A 20,613-nucleotide genomic window follows, 5' to 3' on the forward strand; every position below is an offset into this window, starting at 1 on the left:
CTTAAGATTGTCATCATCAAAAAGGGGGGAATTGTTGAGGTTTTGATGATGATGGACTTAAACTCAAGCAAACTGGACTAATAAAGGTTTCTTAAGTGTATGATTAGAGCAGGTGAAGTGGACCTTGTTGGTGGAAGAGTAACCTTATCTATGAAAGCATGAAGAGATACCTTGAAAAGTTAAACAAGATAAAAGAAGAGTTCCCTAACAGGAACTTAGTTCTCTAACATGAACTATCTAAGTTCCCTAACAGGAACTTGAAGACAACAAGTTAAGGAGTTAACTTGATCTGCGTTGAAGACAACAAGTTCTGTAGGAACTTGGCCTACAAAGTTTCAGTTTGGTACTGGAGTACAAGTGACAGCAGGAACTTAGTTTTGGTCTACGTAAAGCTCAAGTAATCTACAATTACAGAATAACGGCACATCAACTTAATTTAGTTAAGATTCTATATCTTCTACATTTGTTGTAAATATGTTAAGTAGATTACGCGTGAATCTTATTAGAAACGTGACAAAGATGCTTAGCAAAAATAATTTAAATCGGAAAATTTAAAAAGATAGGTTTTTAAGAAAATATTTTTCTAAAAGATTTATTTCTTAAAACTGATTATCAAAAGATATTGTTCTATTTGATAAATCTGTCTTTATCTAGTTTTCCAAAAGATTTTCTTTAAACCGTGTTTTGAGATTTAGTTAAATTAATATAATTATCTTTTTGAAAACCCTATTTACTATATGAGCTAGTCTTGTATTAATAGTAGTCATCTCATTTCATAGTTTTCCATGAGTTTTATGCATGAAGAAATCATTTGTGCTTTAATTGTGTAAGTTTGCCAAGCTTTAATTTTTTCATATTAGTTTTAGGTTTCATACGTAGCTTGCCTATCATATACTAGTGTCGTATATTTTGTATTGGTTGGGGTTATTGGGTGAGTGTGTGAAGTATACTTTTCATATAGTGTGTAAGCTTCTAGTTTGAAGCTGAGAGATAGTACTTAGGGAGTATGAGTGAATCTAAGTGTGGGACTTAGATTGGGTAGGATAGGGTCCTACTGTGTAGCAAGTTCAGTGTGGAACTTGTGAGTAAAGGTTTGTTTATAATAAGTTGTAATTTGGTATTGCTCTATTATAGTGAAGTGATTTGGTTTTGGAAATCCCTTAGAAGGGTCGAGGTTTTACTTCCAATTAGGCCTTGGAAGGTTTATTCATAAAAATCTGTGTGCATTGCAAGTTCCTTTATAGTTTATTTATATTCCGCAAAAAGTAGCAATAGGAACTCGCTACAATCCCCCCCCCTCCCCCTTGTAGTGTTCGTTTCAATTAACACCAAGCACTATTCTTAAGAGTTCTAAGAAAAGGTAATTAACATTAATGAGGGTATTATATAACTGTCCAAACATACATTATTCGGAGTAGGTTAAATCAATAAATCACACGATAATAAGCTTAAATGCATTAACATCATATCATTAGGGTATATATATAATTAGTCTCACACAATTCATATGTATTTTCTCATATTTTTTAAAAATTATTATTATTTTAGAGATATAATTGTTTTCACACAATTCATATATATTTTTCTCATACTTATGTTTTACTTCAGCTTACTTACACGATGGTGTAAACATTCCATTCACATGAACTTTTTTGTTAAACTTAATTATTTTTTTTATTTTTTTTTTTTAAAAAATCAACAAATAAGATGCACGCACCGTCTCAAGCTCTCAACTCGGTCAGTCGGTCTTCTTCATTTCCCTCAACTACATCATCACCTCTCTTTCTCAAAAGGGTCCTACACTCCTACCCCTCTTACTAAAAGAAAGTTCCTTCACATTGTACCATCTCACTAAAATCACTAAATTATATAAATCTCACGTATGTTTGAATATCAACAACAATAATACTTTATAATATAATTTATTTTATTTAATTTTTTTTACATATATTTATATAATATACTTTACCAAAAAAACTCCACGAGATGATAACCTTAGAGACGCGTTTAAAATGACCAATGTTTTTATGTGATATAAAAAGACATACGAGGGGACCAAAAAAAAAATTAACATCAGTTATCCTCCTCTCTTTTCCTCAATTGCTTAACCTTTTGTTTTGCTAGCGCACGGCCCGTGCTTCCTCGCACGACTCACACTTCTTACCAACAAGCACTAACACCCAAAATATTACCCCACTTCTTATCTTTTTATTACCAAACCATATTTTGCCAAATATTCAACCCATTTGTGCCTTATTCATCATATCACATAAACTTGTTACCAAAATATAACTTAACCAAATTCAGCAAAAGAACTGTTAGACCGTAGTAGGAGCTTTTCTAGCAATGGAAAACAATCAAATGTTGAAGAGGTTTTCGGGTTCGTCGAAATTTAAGCGAATTTGTGTTTTTTGTGGTAGTAGTCCTGGAAAGAGTCCTAGCTATCAGGTTGCTGCTCTTCAGCTTGCTAACCAATTGGTATGTTTCTTTTCATTTCCTCGAGTCATTGATGTCTTAATTTTATTATTATTATGACCATACACATTTTTGTATACGTTATTTTAAACTATTTTATGTTGGTAAAATCTTGGAATAATATGTAATAAGTTAATTGGTGGTGTCCTGGATTTTAATACTCATCATTCCGTTCAGAATTAATGGTTAGTCATATAAATAGCGACTAAACATATATATGTGACTATTAGATATTTAGATATACTATTAGATTGAAATTATAGTTTTGCCATTTTGAAAAAAATAGAGACTCTATTCTTGGAGCAATGATTTTGTCACGTACCAGAGCAAATTGCTATTAATTGATATTTGTGATTAAGGCCTTAAGGGGGCAAAAAGAAGCCATGTGGCAGAATATATGAGTGTGTAAAACTTGTTTTTAAAAAATTGGGTAAGCTTATAATAAGATTACGTCACTAATTAGAGGAAAATAATTAGAGGAAAAAATGTAGGGAAAATACACTACGGTGTGTTTCCTAAAGTGACACAAAGTTATTAAGCAAGGACCGGGCTAAAATGAGAGCAAGTTAAACATGATATGAAAATAGTCTGAATCGATATGAATATGTTTAAAAGCACAAAAGGGCTCGAGGGGCACGTTGGTGTACCATGGTCTATGCATGTATGTAGGAATATAGGAGTATATATACAGAGTTCCTAGGGAATGATTACACAATGATATTAATTACAGCTACACATTGACATATGCTAATAATGTACAATTTAGTAAGTACATCAACATGTTTATGTACCAAAAGGTCAGCGGCTCGTTGTTTTGTTTGGGGTAAAAATATAAATGAAATATATCTATAGTTTTTAAACTTGATTTAATTACATGTGTTGTGTAGGTTGAAAACAAGATTGACTTGGTTTACGGAGGAGGAAGCATTGGCTTAATGGGAATGGTTTCTAAAGCTGTGTATAATGGAGGACGTCATGTCTTAGGGTAAGTAGTGAAGTATACTATTTACTTCAGGCAACAATAAAAAGCTAATGCAATAAGTATGATATTCATGAAATTTCAAGTGACAAAGTAAATTGTATACTTCTACAAGTATAATATATATATTGTTTATTCCGTACTAGACATGAAGTATGTTTATTTAGGTTTATTCCTTTATTTCATTGCGAGAGATTCGTTTGTTGTATTCTAACTTATTAGTTAAATACGTCATTTTAGGTATAAAAAAAATATATAATCATCAATGATGTTTACTAAATGAATTATAGTATGAAGTAGTAGTTAGTATAATTCAACGATTGATTGAGCTGATCTTTCTAATATTAAAGAAAATGAGGGTTACTGTAACAAAGTTATTAACTATTAGAAATCATTAGCGTACAAATAACCCTAACTCAAAAATTAAATTAGATTTACGTTGCCCTCAATGCCATTGATAACACACTTTCATTTTTTTCATTTTATATTCTTGCATGTTTACCAAGTCCAACGTAAATAAAAAAATGAGCCATTAATTATCTCGTTTTTTTTTTTTTTTTTTTTATATGCAGAGTAATCCCGAAGACCCTTATGCCTAAAGAGGTGAAAGCCAACTTCAACGCTTTGGTTTCAAACCTTTTATAAATATTTTTTTATCTTTGTTTTTTATATAATTTTTTTCCTATTGCTGTGAAATAAATTGTACTAACTAAACTTTTTTGAAAGAATTTAGAGAATAAACTAGGTTAAAGTGCCGTGCAATGCACGTTTTATTAAATATTTTTGACAACAATATTGCATATATAAAGTATATAGGAGATACTTAAAAATATTTCAATTGGGTATATATGAAATTTGATTGTCAAACTCGAAAGAAAATAACGTATAAATAGTTTACTTAAAAATTTTGTTAAAAAAAAAAAGAGAGAAAAAGAGAAATTTTTTCACAAGGTAGTGACAAGTGTCATGGAAAATTTTTTCTTTTAATATAAGTTTATAGATAGATAATTTTTCATTGATGAAACAAATTGGATTGAATAATATAACAATACATATTCTGAAATATTCTCTCCAAAAAAAAAAAAAAAATACAATAATAATAGTAAGCAAGATCTTATTGACTTACTACAGAAAAATTCTTATGTGGGTCAACAACAACATTTTCTTAACAATGTATATGTTATATGTCATGATTCATAAATTCTCATATTTTATCCCATAAAAAGTTATTTTTGTGCGATAGTTAACCTAAACACATGCTAAAACAAGGACATTAACGTTAAAATAATGAGGTAAGATAACTCCATTTACAAAATTTTGTAAATTATAACTTAAAAATTTCATATGTGTGACATAGAGTTCGAAAGCTAAGCTTGTCCCAATTCACACCCCAACAATAAAGTTGCATCTGATAAAATAGAAGTCATACTTTTCTGTTCAACATTTGTCTAGAGTGTTGAAAAACAAAAACTTAAAAAACTCTTAAGTAATTTTTTATTGTTATTTTTGTGTGTGTGACATATGTATATGTGTGTATTAAGATCTAGCCTTTGCTTTTGTTTATTCTAAGGTTATTAGTGATTTTTGGGTAAAATTTAGTGATTAATTTATTTGGCTTACTTCAAATAACTTTCATATTCTTTAATAAACCAAAATAAGACCACAAAATGTGTAACATGATGTTTGGTTCACTTATTGAATAGGACAATGCAAAGGGCACCTTTCGTTAAAAAAGATTGTTCACACGTAGTATATGGTCTTTATATCTACATATCTAAGTTATAAGTGCCATTGTTTACAAGAAAAAGTTACCATAAAGTGCATGGAAAAATTCTTTGGTAAGATTTTATCCTAACAAGTTGCATTGTAGGAAAATAACCTCTCATTGCAATCAATTACATTATATTAGAGACGAAATTTAAAGGGACACTTGGTATTAAAATATAAACAAGTTTTCCCTCCAAAAGGTCTTACTAAAAATCCTTATATGTATCTTAATTTTAACTTCACAAACTTTTTAAAAAATTGGGTTTACAATAATTATTGTACATCCATTATAAAGAAAATCTAAAGTTATTAAAGTTTTCCCTGAAATTAATAAAAGTTACTCCAATATGCATAAAAGTAACCCAATATAAATAAAAATTATCTACGCTTTATTGTAAAGAATCGCATTTTAAATAACTAAAAATCAATTATTAGTGATTAAATGTAATTAATTACCTTTATAAGGCTTTTCTTGTTGTCTTTATAAATAAAAATTGTATTACGTTTAAAGTTATCCAAAAAAAAGGCAAAAAGTTACCATAAAATTTATTAGCTAAAAGTTAGGATACCTGCTCGATGTACACTAATATTAGTGTAAACCGGATGTATACAAAAGTTTTTCAAATTTTGTACAAATCTAAAATAAACTTTTTTAAATATCAAATTGGCTATTATAACTATTACATATTAAATTATTTTCTTTCAAGTATATTTCATACTCCCTACATTTTAATATGGAATCTATTCTTAATATTTTACATCAATTTTTTTGGTGAAATTTATTTTCATTATAACAATTTAACAACTTTGCATTGTATGCGGTTTAATCTAGTTCTAACTAATGCAAAGATTTTACTTAGAATTGGATTGATTGTGTATTTTGGGATTGTAGAATTGTAAGATTTGAGTATTATAATAATGAATGGAATAATTAAAGTTGCTTTGGTACGTTTTAGATTACTGGTGAAACGGTAGGGGAAGTGAGACCTGTGTCCGGTATGCATCAGAGAAAAGCAGAAATGGCTCGCCAAGCTGACGCTTTCATTGCTTTACCAGGTAACGTTATGTTCAAACAAGCACCACTTTTGCATGTTAAAAAAAAATGTTCAATATATACTTTAATATTTAGTATGCTTTATTAGCTATAATCACTCATGTGCTATCATCAATTTTTGAAAATTTGGGATAATAATGTAAGAGTAAAATATCAAATAATTTGCTTTAACTATGGAATTTCAATTAGGGTTAAAGTAGAGTTGCAAATCGAGTGTTAATCTATTTGTAAGGAAATAACTTTGTAGGAGGGTGCAATTCTTATTAAGGGCAATTTTAGGGTGCAGATCTCCTTACTTTTTTCCTCCACTTTTTCAAAAATATTTGTTGTTTGGTTGAAAGCATAAGCTTAGGGGAGGAGTTACTTTGTGATCTATTGCTAATTGTATAGTCTTCTAACTCGATTTAGATTAATATAAGATAGTTTTTCGAATCAGTTAAATATTTCTTCTCACCTACCAAAAATTATTAAGAATATTATTAATCTTTGATTAGAAAAAATGATGCTATTATGAAAGCAAGTATAGTTAATTGGTTGTGGGCCTAAGAAAAAACAAGATATGTAGAATAATTATAAAATTCATGAGAAAATACTATCTAAATGTTAATTAATTTTAAATATATATTCATAGATTGTAGCCATCTTTAGTGAGTGGGAATGTGGGGTTACCTTAATCAATCTACTAATTTGCTCACGGGTAAAGTTGGTCACTCTCGATGAATGCAGGAGGTTATGGAACTTTGGAAGAATTACTAGAAGTCATCACTTGGGCTCAACTAGGAATTCATGACAAGCCGGTAATTTTCTTTTCTTGCCTTTTACATTAGAATAATTTTTTCCAAATTCTTTTTTTTTTTTTTTTTTTTTTTTGAAGGGGACCAAATTCTTTTATTTAACACAAAGAGAAAGAAACTTATTTTCCAAATTCTTTTAAATGTTGTAAATAACTTAATAATATAAGTGTAATTACTCTCAAAACACAACCTTCACAAAATCTTATATTACACATTTACATCACCCGGGTGCATAGTTGCATACACTGATAAACAAGTAAGTGCACCCATGATAGTTTTTTGCTTCTTTAATATTTTTTTTTGGTCATTTCAAAATCTAAAAAATGAGCAAAAAATAATATTAAATGAATAAAAATACCTTTAATTGCACCTTACAGCCGAATATATATGAAAATTTTCATAATTTTGAACAAGAGCACGCATAACCTTTAATTTAGCCGAATTGACCTTGACAATATCGGAAAACAAACAAAAAAATTATTTTATCTTTTTGTTAAAGGAAAAGTTGTTTTCATATAGGTGCTCACTACTCACTAGTGCTCCACTTATTTTGGAAAAATAATAATAATGGAGAAAAAAAAGGTGATGTGAGGCATAACATCAGAGCGCTTCATCAACTTGCCATATCATACACCAAAATTTCATTAATCAATATTGTACCATGATTATTAGATTAATTAAGATGATTTTAAATTATAGTTTGAGTGAGGAGGCTAGTTGGATGTGGACTTTTAATTTAAAATTACACATGGAAACGTTTATGTTATTTTTGTAGAAAACTGTAAACGTGATACCAATGTTCATTAAAATAATGCATACTAGATTATATTGCCGAGTTAAATAAATTAAACTTGAGTTACACTTATTATCCTTATTACAGTATAATTGTTCTTTAAAAAACAATAATAAAATTTACTTAAAACATTGATAATGTGGAGCTTTGTAATTAGATAATGAAAAAAGGTTTTTTTATTTTTTTTATTTTTTTTTAAGAAGGAAATGAAAAATAAAATAATAATAAATAAAATTAAAATTGTACATGTATGATTCCTTTATTTAATCCAAACTTAAAAAAGAATGATAAACAAAAAATATAAAAGGTCATCAAATTTGTCTGATTTGATGTAATACTGCAACCACTATTTCAAATTATTTGTAATTATTAGACATTTTTTACTCACGTTTTATACCAAACTAGTTATTGGCCCGAGCAATTTCCCGGTACATTATAAATTTGGGTAATGCTATACATAACCCTTAGGGTTAATTATATATATAAGCATTAAAAACAACCTTGAAAATTATACGTAGTATAAAATTAGGAATTCATGACAAAAACATGCGTTCATTAGTGTAATTAATGTGTTTTTGTCATGATTTTCTATATTTAACAATTTTCAAGAGTCTTTTTAATGCTTATATATAGCCCTAAGGGCTATGTATAACATTTTCCTATAAATTAATATGTTTGATCAAAATAAATTAAAATGGTTAATGTTGAACAATATTAATGAGTGAAAAATATAATGTAGAGGTTAATACATATGAATAATTTTTCAAGTAAAATAAACATTATTATAGAGAATTAAAGACACACCAATAAAGAATTTTCAAATTAACTACACATAAGTACATTATTGCAATTCAATGTAGTGAGGGAAGAGTGATACACATATGGTACTGTGTAGTACTGTCAAAACGGTTTGACAGTTCGGTTTCGGTTTGGTTTGAAATCGGGTCGGTTTGAAATCGGTTTAAATGTCTTACGGGTCGGTTTCAGTTCGGTTTAAATAATTATCGGTTCGATTCGGTTTCGGTTTATTCTTGAACGGTTTAAATTCGGTTCGGGTAGTAAACGGTTCGGTGCAAACGGGTTGCGGTTTGTTAACAGTTCGGTGTAAACGGTTTTTATCCCGGTTTAAATTCGGTTCGGGTTGTAAACGGTCCGGGTAGTAAACGGTTCGGTGCAGACGGGTTGCGGTTTGTTAATGGTTTTTATCCCGGTTAGAAACGGTTCGGTTCTTTTTTAGTTCAGTTTTATTTTAGTTCGATTTATAACTGGTTCGGTTTGTTAACGAGTTTGGTTCTTCTACGATTTAACATTATTTGGATCAGTTTTATTTTAGGTTTACTAAATTACGGTTCGGATCTGTTTTTGATTTAAAAAAATCGGATTTTTATCGAGTCGTTCAAAATACTCCTAGTAGGAAGTGGTTTGTAAGCGGTTCGAATTATAAGTGATTCGGTTCATAAATGGTTCGGTTTATAAGCGTTTTGGTTTATAATCAGTTCGGTTTATAAACGGTTCGGTGCAAACGGGTTGCAGTTTGCTAACGGTTCGGTGTAAACGGTTTTTATGCCAGTTTAAACGGTTTCGGGTTAGAAACGGTTCGGTTAAGATTTGATTCGGTTCTTAAACGGTTTAACGTTTACTCGGATCGGTTCGGTTTCGGTTTTACTAACATGCGGTTTGGGTCGGTTTTCGGTTTCATAAAATCGGTTTTTAATCGGTTCGGTTCTCATTCGGATCGGTTGAAACGGTTCGGTTTCACCAGTTTGGTTCGATTTTTGACAGTGCTAGTACTGTGACATGAAACACATGTAGCACCAAATAATAAATAAGGGTGACATATGACATTAGTCTGTTATCCCCCATAAATTTTAATAATAATATAGATTATTGTAAATAATATAAAACATACTGAGTTAGTAATTTTTTAACACACGTGAAAAGTATTTAAAGTAGGCAAAATTCTAATTTAGTACAAAGGTGGTTTTTTTTTTTTTTTTGGCTTATTTTCTAACGAGTATATACTAGTAACATATTTTTGTAAGTTAAGGGTTGAGACCCAAGAGGCCAAGAATAAATTATATTCTCTATCTGTCTATCAATTATTAATTTAACACTAGTTTTTGGGCTTGGGCGATGTCCCAGATTAATACATGAAACTGATTAGTAATTTATAACTCAATTTTCTTGTAATTAAATTTGTTTTTCATATTGTCATTTGTTACATATTAATATTTTTTATTCAAAAGATCACATAAAAAATCATATACCGGTGGTAAGACAAATAGTTCTAGAGTTAGAGGTTGTAAGTACAAATCTTATAGTGAACATTTTGTTAGAAGAGTTTACATAACACGTGGACGTTGTTAGAAACACCTTTTAATATATAAGTATAGATTTTCCCACATAATAAAAAAAAATGGTTATCAAATAATAAAATGTTGTGTATTTTTGGACACAGGTGGGCTTGCTGAACGTTGATGGGTATTACAACTCATTAATGTCCTTCATAGACAAGGCTGTTGACGAGGGTTTCATTGCCCCTGCTGCCCGTAGCATTATTGTTTCTGCCCCAACTGCCCATGAACTTATGTCCAAGCTTGAGGTAAGAATTTAAGCTAAGACACTTTGTTTTGGACTCATATAAACATGCATGTACTAAAATATATGAACACAATAATACAAATAAACTAATGAACGTTCATATCGTGAGGTTTATATGTGCGAGATTGATATGTTACATTAACATCTACCAACCACGCACACCCTATAATGTTACTAGTAGCCATTACAAACTTTTTTATATTGAAAAACGTATGTAATATGTAAATTTTTCAGGACTACGTTCCGAATCACCATGGTGAAGCGCCAAAGCTTAGGTGGGAGATTGAGCAACAACTAGGATACGGTACAACGAAGTCGGAAATTTCTCGTTGATTTCGACGACAACCAATTATATACATGATCATCTGTAATTGTATAAATGGTCTTTAGTATAGCTTAAACAGAATCATTTGATAGCCATAGATTATTTAGATTGAGATTCACGCAAATTACAAGTATACATAATCTCATTTTGACCATTGTATAACCACAAGTCGTCCAAATTTATTTATTCATAAATTTAGGGGTAATCTTTGTTACATCCCAATGATATATACAAGTATATGTTTATGTAATTTATATACCAGTATATGATTCTTCGAAATCTTAAGATAGCTTTTTCATTAGATGATGATTGGTGGGTTGCTCAATTATAAATTTAATTGACTTTTCTAATGTTTGAACGCGTTGCTCAATTTTTTACCAAAGAGTATACATACCTGCAAGTGACGTATTTGCCTATGTAATCATTCCAAATTAAACATTTGTATTACCATGAAAAGTTGGGATGTAGTTTAAAATAGAAAAACTTGTATGAACCTGGTTCACAATAATATTATTGTAGATCCGAAGTTCTACATGTGCGTAACTGGTTTTGTATTGAATATAGTGACCCTAATATTAAATATAGTAACCTTAATTTTAATATAGTAACCTTTAATAAAATTTGTGTGATTTTTAATATTGTTGCAAACTGAAGTATGATATTATGATCCTAATTTTAACCTAGTAACCTATATTATTCATATTGACCGGTATTTTAAAATTTTCATTTAAAAAATTTTATCTCTTATGACCTTTATAAAACACAATCACTTTTATTTTAACATAATGACTATTATTTTAACATAGTGACCTTTTTATTAAATTAATAAATTAGTGTGAACTAGGTCTATTTAAGAGTTTGTAAGTTTAAAAAATAACATTTCATCAAGACATCAACATCCTTCATCGTTAATAGACTTGAAAATCAGGTATAGGTTGGGTCATTTTGAGTCGGATCAAGTTTGAGTCAATAAGAAATCATGTCGACTTAATCTATTATTATTTTATAATAAAAAAAATTATATTTTATGTAAAATATCATACTAAAACTAACAATGCCTGCTTTCATAATTTAATTTATTTACAATTTTTACTACTCCGTAGTAAACAATGAAGATATAAATGATATATTGAAATGTGAGAAAAATGATAAAAAGAAATATTAACGGCACATATGAGACCCATGAAGGAGAAATAATATTAAAGTAGCAGTTTACTGAAATTAATTTAAAAAATAAAAAAATAAGGCAACATTAGGAAAGGGTTAACACACGCAGGGAGTAGTAGAAATGTAACTAATTTTGGAAACTATTTTTGGGTCAAAAGAGAAACTAATTTGTGGGCAATGAGAATGCCTTATTTGAGGTATATTCAAGTTTGTTTCATGTAAATAGATCATAAAAATCAAGCACTTGTTATTTCTTGAATCTTGTTACACAACCATAAACCTAATGTAAAAAACAAATCTACAATAGCCTTGCTGCACCCTTGCTCATGTATATCGCACAACAATAATAAGCTTAACAAGTTCCACTCTTCAGTCATCACCTTTGCAGTGCCCCTAGCCCAGGCAAGTCAGGGACGACGAAAAAGAATTAAAAAAATAATAAAAATTACAGCAAATATAGAGACATGACACATGAGGAAGTTGTGATCTGATACTCCAGCACTCTACTACATAAGTCTACATTACTATGATGATACATGGTATCATTGTAACCGGATTACAAGAGCGACATCAATGTCACCCACGTAGATAACTAATATGGACAACAAAAATACACCTATAAATACAAAGACGTAGTTTGTAGTTATGGCATTAGCATAACAGCATTCATGTAAAAGATGCAACTACTGAAGAAGTGGTGACCAAACCCGATAAGAGGCCGACAACAAGGGCACTGTTATATGTGGTAGGTTCAGTTTGCATCGAATTATTCCGATCATCAATGAACGTTTCGTTTAAAAAGGGCCCTCCAACAAGTGCTCCAACAGCAACATTTGGATTGGGTTTAGTAGAGTTAAGCCACTGGAATCCATCTTCACACCCAGTTTTTGCGTTTGCTGGGATTGAGGCACCTCTATGGTGCACAAATTGTGGGTATTTGTCCCCATAACCCACAAGAAAACTCATTTTCATAGGATTGTCTCCTAGCACATAATCAGCCTACAAAAACAAGAAAAGATTAACAGTCCATAAGATGCATGATTTCTCTCACGTCTATCAAATTAGCAGACAAAAAAACACACCTGTGAAAGGGCAAATTTCCGAAGATCGGATGGCTTGTACGAATGTCCACTGCAAGACACCCTTGCTGTTCTTGAAGAAAGCATGTAGTCACTGTAGACAACAGCCAAAAATGCAGCTGCGACAGGATGCTGAAGTGCATTCCACTCACTGACCCATACAAGACCCCCTGGATTAACATCCCAAAAGAAAAAATCAAGTATTGAATTAGAGAACTAGCTGGTATTTCTACACTGACCACACATTTGCAAGCATGTAGCAACAATACAACATAAATGAGCTCTAGTATAGAAAACCAAAGTTTTCTTCATAGATGAACCCAAGTACACAACCATTAGCCATTAGACTATATAAGCTACTTCCCATTCTAGTTTTAATGTTCAAGATACTTATTTAACATGGGACTATGGGTTGTAGGATACATCTAAGATAATCAATAGAAATGAAGACAGCAGGATTGAGTCATTCAGAACTTAATGACACATATAACACACCTAAATCAAGAGGAATAACACCATCCAAAACTATTATGATCATCAATTCCCTATCGTCTTCACCTTTCTTAGATTTTCAAGGTCAAATTATATGTAACAAGTGGTAGACACCTTATACAGTTCAAACATCATGAAAACCAAATCATATTCACAGGTCTGCCAAGTTCCAATGAAAAAAGGTTCATTTTTTCTGTAAACATGAAAGTCATCTAAGTAACAAAGACATGCTTCGTAACAATGAGCAAAAATGAGTTGTTTGACTCTGTTTTTGTTTTTGAGTAGGGAGGGGATGAAAGCAGGCGTATTTATGAGCACATCAAGTGACCTACCATCTGTTCTGCTAGATGTTGCAGTTGGAGATTTTGGTAAAAGACCACACATAACAGCCTCAGCTGTTAGCCTATACTTCAGAAGGCCAGAGTTTGCAGAACTTGAGACATCCTTTGAAGCAAAAAGATTGACCCTAGACAGTAGTACCTGCAGAACATCAAAAAGGCTGTCAAACTCAAACACCATTATCAGTCCTTTTATGGGGTAAGGCTGATTAGAATTTATTAAATCCATTATGTTTGGCAACTGAAAATTCAATGATGACCAAAACACTTTTCTCATTACTGTGTTATGCAGCAGTATTTTAAGGATGAAAGCCCCTCACATTAAAGACTGTAATAGTTGTTTGATTTAAATACTGGAATCCTGTGAAAATCTATGTACTAAACTCGATCATTTACATGGTCCACCATAACAAATCATGTGATTTAATAACCATTTAGTTTTCTTCTTCAGTGAAACTTAAGCTAGATTAAACTAAATATATATATAGATTTAAATATATATAGATTAAACTAAAGCGTGTTACTTGACAAGTGAAGGACATGTTAGAGAACAACAATGAACTAATTGATCACTTGGAAACTTGACAACAATCTAGTCAACTACGCTGACAAACTATTGTGAACCAGTCTCTCCAATCGAATGAATAATCGCGTAAACCATTTGGAGATGTCCTCAGAATGAATAAGTGGCATAAATACATGGAAAAGGTGGGAGTAATACAATTATTACACAGGAAAATGTAAAACTTTTTGTTAAAACGTTGTATATGATAGATTAAAACAATGTGGCAATATATCTACTCACTCGAATGGAATATCATACAACTCATATGAACACAGATTATACAAGCATTTGACATCCCTTGCAGCAACTTGGTAAACAGTTGTACAAGTATATATAAGCAGGAAGCCAGAAGGGGCATAAAAGAGAAGCATGTAAAATTCATTTCCTGATATAATATTAATAATAGACTCACCTGAGTTCCTGCAAGTTTATTATCCCAACTAAACCAGGTTGGACTTCCATAATCAGCAAATTCTTTTCCATTGTCATTCACGTATTCCAAATAAGTGTTATCTTTGGTTGCATGATAGAGCCAGCTTGCAGCCCACAAGAGCTCATCCCCATAACCAGTGGAATTATAATAAGTTGCAACTTCTGGAAGGTTTTCACTGTAAGAACCTCTGTGAGTGTCAGCAAAGTCAAAAAGCTGCTTAGCGTGCTTCAAAAGAGTGCTTGAATAGGTGGCGTCGCTCGACTTAAACACAAGGGATGCTGCTGCCATAGCTGCTGCTGTTTCTGCTGCAACTTCTGTTCCTGGAGTGGAGACATTCACTTGTGTAAGAGGCCTTTTCTCTGTCATATCTTCAGGCCTCTCCCAGCATTTATGATCTAGATCAGGATCACCAACCTACATGAATTAATCATCAATGGAAACGTTACCAATTGCTTTCATATTTATCATTCTAATAAAAAATTTCTGAAGATTTAATATAGAAGCCACTCATCGCACCCCAAGACTTCCACATGTAAACAATCTCCAGGGCCGGCCCGGAAGGGTAGGCCTCGAGTGCGACCGCCTAGGGCCCACGTTAGAAAGGGGCCCAAAAATTATTTTAAAAAAAAATCAGTTTGTATAGCTGTAGAATTTTACTCTGTAGTTTTTACTCGTTAAAAAAAGCTACTTTTTAAAAAGATAATTACTGCATTTAGTTAATAGTTAGCAATTAACATTCAATTACTTAGATGTCAATCAAGTGGAGATAACAAAGCAATATAACCTCTTCACTTCTTCTAATCTTCCGGTTTCTATGAGTATTTGCTCCAAAATTTTAATCTTTTCTATTACACCGTTTCATATTTATTCAATTACCAAAATGCAAAGTTATCACTCCAGTATTGTGTATGCAGACTTAGTATTCAAATAATATAAGCTATTTTCATTGTCTTATATTTAAAGCAATTGCATGCAAAAAAATTTGTTACGTAAGAGGCCCTTTCTTACATTATGTCTAGGGCCCATAAATTTCTAGGAATGGGGTTGACAATCTCAAGTAGAGAGATTAAAGTAAATTATAAACAAAAAGTTACAAAGTAATCACTCAATCTTAGTCACAATTCATAAGATAAAGACCTGTAAGAGCATAAATGGATATTAAAATAGCAATTACTAACTTATACCATTTCGAGCCAACAATTCATAGCAATACTTCCCATCTCCGATACAATCTAAAGCAAGAACTACATTTTTCGAACAATTTAGCAAAATCATAGATGAGACAAGAACTCAATATACCTGAATATAGAGAACATTATCTTTAGGATGAGCATTGACAAGATAGTCAGTGATCCACTTTAGGTTCTCTTGAGCAGGTTGAAGCTGTTTTGTAGCAGCCATTTGATCCCCATACTCGAGGATAGCCCACGACAAGACGGTGGCAGTGAAAGCCATTGGAAACCCAAACTTCATGTGATCACCAGCATCATACAGCCCTTTTGAGAGGTCTAATTTTGCCTCACTCCCATCCTTCAAAGCCGAATCGCCTCTCCATGATATCTTATTATCTTCCAACTTACCAGCTGCAAGATGAAAGAATGAGTAACCATAATCTCCTCAAATTAGATCCAAAAACTAGCCTTCTATCACTTGGACAATATTAATTAAATGTAACATAAATCACAATTACATTATCATCAACTTGACATTTATTTAAACCAACATCATCCAAAATCAACAAATCGAAATTATATAACCTTTGATTTGACCACATAACCTTTGCTTAAAAACAATGAAATTTCTACAAACAACACTTCCATTGACAAAGTATTCAAATGGGTAACTCCAATTCACATTATAAAATCACTCATCAATGAAATAACTAAAACCCCATAATAAATTACAAGATCAACATATATATATATAATATCACATTGTCAAAAAAACAATTGAATAAATAACACCAAACTAATAATATGATCAAATAAATTTATAAACAAACTTACATTTTTGAATATCAAAAAACTGCATAGCTAACTTGAGGGCATCAGAGTATTTAGTAACAATGGCGCCAGGTGGGCCGGGTACGGGTTCGGGTTTATCAGAATGATGGAATTTTGATCTGAAAGCAACCACTAAACCTGCAACAATGGCTGCCGCAACTATCAACACCAAAAACCAACCACAACACCCACCTTTCGACCCTTTTCCTTCCCCCATTTTTAACCCAATATTTTTTTATCAAATTCAAAATCAAGTTCAAAAGGTTTAAGAATTTAATGGTTGATTTTATTTTTACTTTTTTTGATGCAAAAACAAATACTATTTGAATATTTCTTTGATAAGGTGTTTCATGCTAATATATTATCGTGGGTGTTGCAATGTTTTATTGAAATGTCGTGTTTTTGCTGTGTTTTGATTAAAGAAAAATATATTTATATATGGGTTGAATTAAATGTAATCGAAAATATGGAAAGCATAGATCTAAGAGAGGGTTGGTGCCAAATGTGAAGATTAAGCAAGCACCGACACGTTCAAATCCCAATTAAGAGTATAGTTTATACAGTTGTCTTTCCCCTTTTTATATGTCTTGATGATTGGATGAGTAAGGCATAACTCTATGGGGCTGTTTGGTATGAGTTTTTGATATGGGTGGAAACGGAATCAAGTTACCGTTTCTCTTACCATGTGTTTAGTTGACAAGTAAAGAAACAAAATCCGTTACCTTGTGGTAACCGTTTCCACCCTTTTGTTTCCAGGGTAAATCTTGGGGAAACGATTAACGTTACTTGCCTCTATCACAAAAGACAAATTATTTTCTTTTCTCTCTCCTCTCGATCTTCATTTTTCATGAGAATTTCCAAATTTTTTTGACAATTCAGTTGAGAATTCTCCTAAGAAAACTGCTATTCTTCATATTTTGCTCCATTTTTTTACAATCTTCTACCTCAAATTTGTAAGTATTTTTGAATTTGTAAGTTTATTAGTATGATTGTTTGTTGACATTTATTCGTCACTAACAATTTAATTATACATTAATCTAAGATTGATGATGTTAAAGGAGTGTAAGTTATCTTGTCAATCTATATTGTGTTGCACACAAAGTGTTGGATGAATTGTTTAGCTCAGAAAACTATGTGTCATAATTGCTGCGATTATGATGAGTACTTTATCTAGTGATACTTTTAATTATGCACACAAGCTGTTTGATGAAATGTTTAGCTAAGTTGAGTTTATCATCTTCTTGTTTTATTGCCCTTATTTGATTACTTGTATATTCCCAGATGTTGCAACCATCAAGTTTTCCAAATTCACTATATTTTTATAGCAACATTATTCTCATCTTCCCATTTCAATAATTACACGACACTACTTTTATAATCTCGGGACTGGCTAGTGCATGGTCTAAAACGGAAGAAAGGGAGCAAAGAATGGATGAAAAAGTGAATAAGGTTTTGGATGAGGTGATGACGTTAGATGAAATTTCTCCATCCAAAACTTTAGAGGTTGCTAGAATTCTAAGAGCTTCTTGTTGCTATTGTTTCTATCTTGCCCTAGACTATAAAGAGCTGAATAAAGCCCTGAGTGACTCTTGGCTGCCTTCAATGATAGACGCAATTACTTTGACTACTTTATTCTTACGAAACGAGCCAATAAAGAGTGGAAATAAAGACGGGGATTCACCGAAGAAGATCCTTCTCCTTCTCTTTTTTCGGAAGAAAAGAAGGCCTCTCTGCTTTGGACTCAGTCACTAGTTTGCAGTAAAGAAAGAAGATGGTTATAGTATAGACCATTACACGAAAAATATCCTCTCTCGATACGCTCTTGCGCTTCGCAGCACTCCCCTGGACTGGACTTATTCTGATTCCGAATTATCCTTCGTTACCGTTACGTTGTTCCCAAGGACTAGCAAAATCGAAGATCATTTTGTAAGTTTCACACCTTAATGCAAGCACTAAGCAAGTAAACTACCTGTCTTTATTTTTTTCTTTTTAATGAAGTTGCTCCCAGGCCTGTAGACTACCACACACGAATCCCATACCTTCTTTCATGATGTAGTTGCTTATCCTTAGTAGGACGTATTGCGATAGAGCTTTCTCTAGGTGCTGCCTTTGGTACTACTCTTATTTCACACAATCCAGGAACGTCCATAACGTTGGCGTGATTCGGCTGTAAAACGTAAGCGCAAGCTTAACTCGATCATGACCTTTACTTATTGGATTCGACCCACCCGAATATCTCCTTCCCTTTCATATGGATTTTCCCTCGAGCCGAGCCATCTTTTAGTTTAGGTATGACTCCAATTTATATCTCGCCTTTGGCCATTTAAGCATGAATTAGTCGAGATAGACGTCCAATCTTGCAGCAGCTAGTTGCTCGGCCTTAGTCTTGGGCTGACGGTCGAGCAGCATGAGAAAGATAGAAGCAAATCCTTTCCCGACCTCTAAGGTCAAGCTTTGTGCCTCTTTCATAGTCGGGCTAATGAAGAATCTGATGAGTTGAGCAATGCATTATTTGCTGACATCCGGATTCTATGCATCTATCCTAGCAGCTACCCCAAGAATTCCGTCTATTGCTCTAGGGTAAGGGTTCAGATCATTCTTGCGTTTCGGGTATGAAGTCTCATTCGAAGCTATCTTGTCTTTGCCCTGGGACTTTTTTTTCTTTAAAGACAGACGACTTGTGACCTATCACGTTTTCCATCAGACGGCTGTTCCCGTAACTCCACTCTCGACTTGGATTATATATCCAAAAAGGTCCGCTCTCGGCCATTCCACACGCTGAGTTGTTCTGCCGGATCGGTCGCTCAAGATCTTTGGTCTCTACCTGGACCCGATGAAAAAAACGGGATCACGGCTACTCACTCACTGTAGTCTACACCTTCTCTAAGGCCAATGGGCAGAAAGTGAGAGCTTCTACCCGACCGGTCGTTTCGCTACCCGGCTACTGACAGGAAAGGAAGACTCAGGCGAGATAGCGGTACGAAGTTATCGACAGGGAGAGGAAGGGAAGGACTGTGAGAGAGCTCGGCTCGGATATCTTCGTGGGTGCTCATTATGGTTTTCCCCACTTGGTCTTCGGAATCGTAAGTCTCAGCCCGTTCCCAGCTTGACTTGCGGGTGAGGAGAGTTGCCTACATACCTTCCGTGAAGAAGGATCAAGTCGAGTATAGGTCGATCCACTAGGGGTATTGGGGTTGCAACAGAGCGGAGCGTTGCCATTGCTGGAGTGATGGGCACATGCTTTTCAGGCTGACCCCGGCCGGGGCTGGCTTTTTGGGAAGCCCGTTCCCACCGCGCAAAGGCCTTCTCTTTCCGTCCGCTCTTCCCGAAGTGAGAGAATTGCAGGGGGGGCGGCGGTCCCCTGGACATAGTCCTTTTAGGCAGTGGCCGTTTAGTCCATGGTCCATTGGATGGTCGGTGCAAGGCCAGAAATTGGAACACATTGATTCCGCTCGTTCCCGTCCTTCGCTTCAGGGCCTGTCCCTCGGTGTGGTCCAGTGGCATCGTGTCTTAAAATAGCGGGCTTTAAGCTGCCAAGAAGGAAGAACTCATTTTTTTCTTCTTCACCGCTAAAGAAGACCGCGTGAAGGAAATGCTTTAACCAACGATAGGCCGTAAGGAAGAGGATCGGAGGCTTTGGGCTTTTTGCATGACACCTCCAAGGAGTCGAATGTACTGCTTCATATATTCTTTCTTTTCTCGAAACAAATGAAAGATAAATCATGGATCAACTAAGCCCTCTCGGGAT

At 33.0% G+C, this 20,613-nt stretch overlaps 2 protein-coding genes across 2 annotated transcripts; one reads left to right on the forward strand and one right to left on the reverse strand.

The window, feature by feature from the left end:
• Positions 1–1,963: 1,963 nt before the first annotated feature.
• Positions 1,964–11,067, forward strand: LOC110688720 (probable cytokinin riboside 5'-monophosphate phosphoribohydrolase LOGL10). The gene is made up of 7 exons (XM_021865481.1): positions 1,964–2,478; positions 3,363–3,460; positions 4,027–4,057; positions 6,178–6,277; positions 7,002–7,072; positions 10,321–10,464; positions 10,698–11,067. The coding sequence occupies exons 1-7, from the start codon at positions 2,347–2,349 to the stop codon at positions 10,794–10,796; spliced, it is 675 nt and encodes a 224-aa protein (XP_021721173.1). The 5' UTR covers positions 1,964–2,346; the 3' UTR covers positions 10,797–11,067.
• Positions 11,068–12,167: 1,100 nt separating this feature from the next.
• Positions 12,168–17,412, reverse strand: LOC110688721 (endoglucanase 10). The gene is made up of 6 exons (XM_021865482.1): positions 16,869–17,412; positions 16,162–16,445; positions 14,842–15,276; positions 13,859–14,006; positions 13,038–13,204; positions 12,168–12,954 (listed from the first exon to the last, which is right to left on the reverse strand). Exons 1-6 carry the CDS (start codon positions 17,080–17,082, stop codon positions 12,622–12,624), a joined length of 1,581 nt encoding a protein of 526 aa, XP_021721174.1. The 5' UTR covers positions 17,083–17,412; the 3' UTR covers positions 12,168–12,621.
• Between the last annotated feature and the right edge of the window lie 3,201 nt (positions 17,413–20,613).

This window comes from Chenopodium quinoa, unplaced genomic scaffold, assembly GCF_001683475.1.
Source record: "Chenopodium quinoa cultivar QQ74 unplaced genomic scaffold, ASM168347v1, whole genome shotgun sequence".
NCBI classification, from domain to species: domain Eukaryota; kingdom Viridiplantae; phylum Streptophyta; class Magnoliopsida; order Caryophyllales; family Amaranthaceae; genus Chenopodium; species Chenopodium quinoa.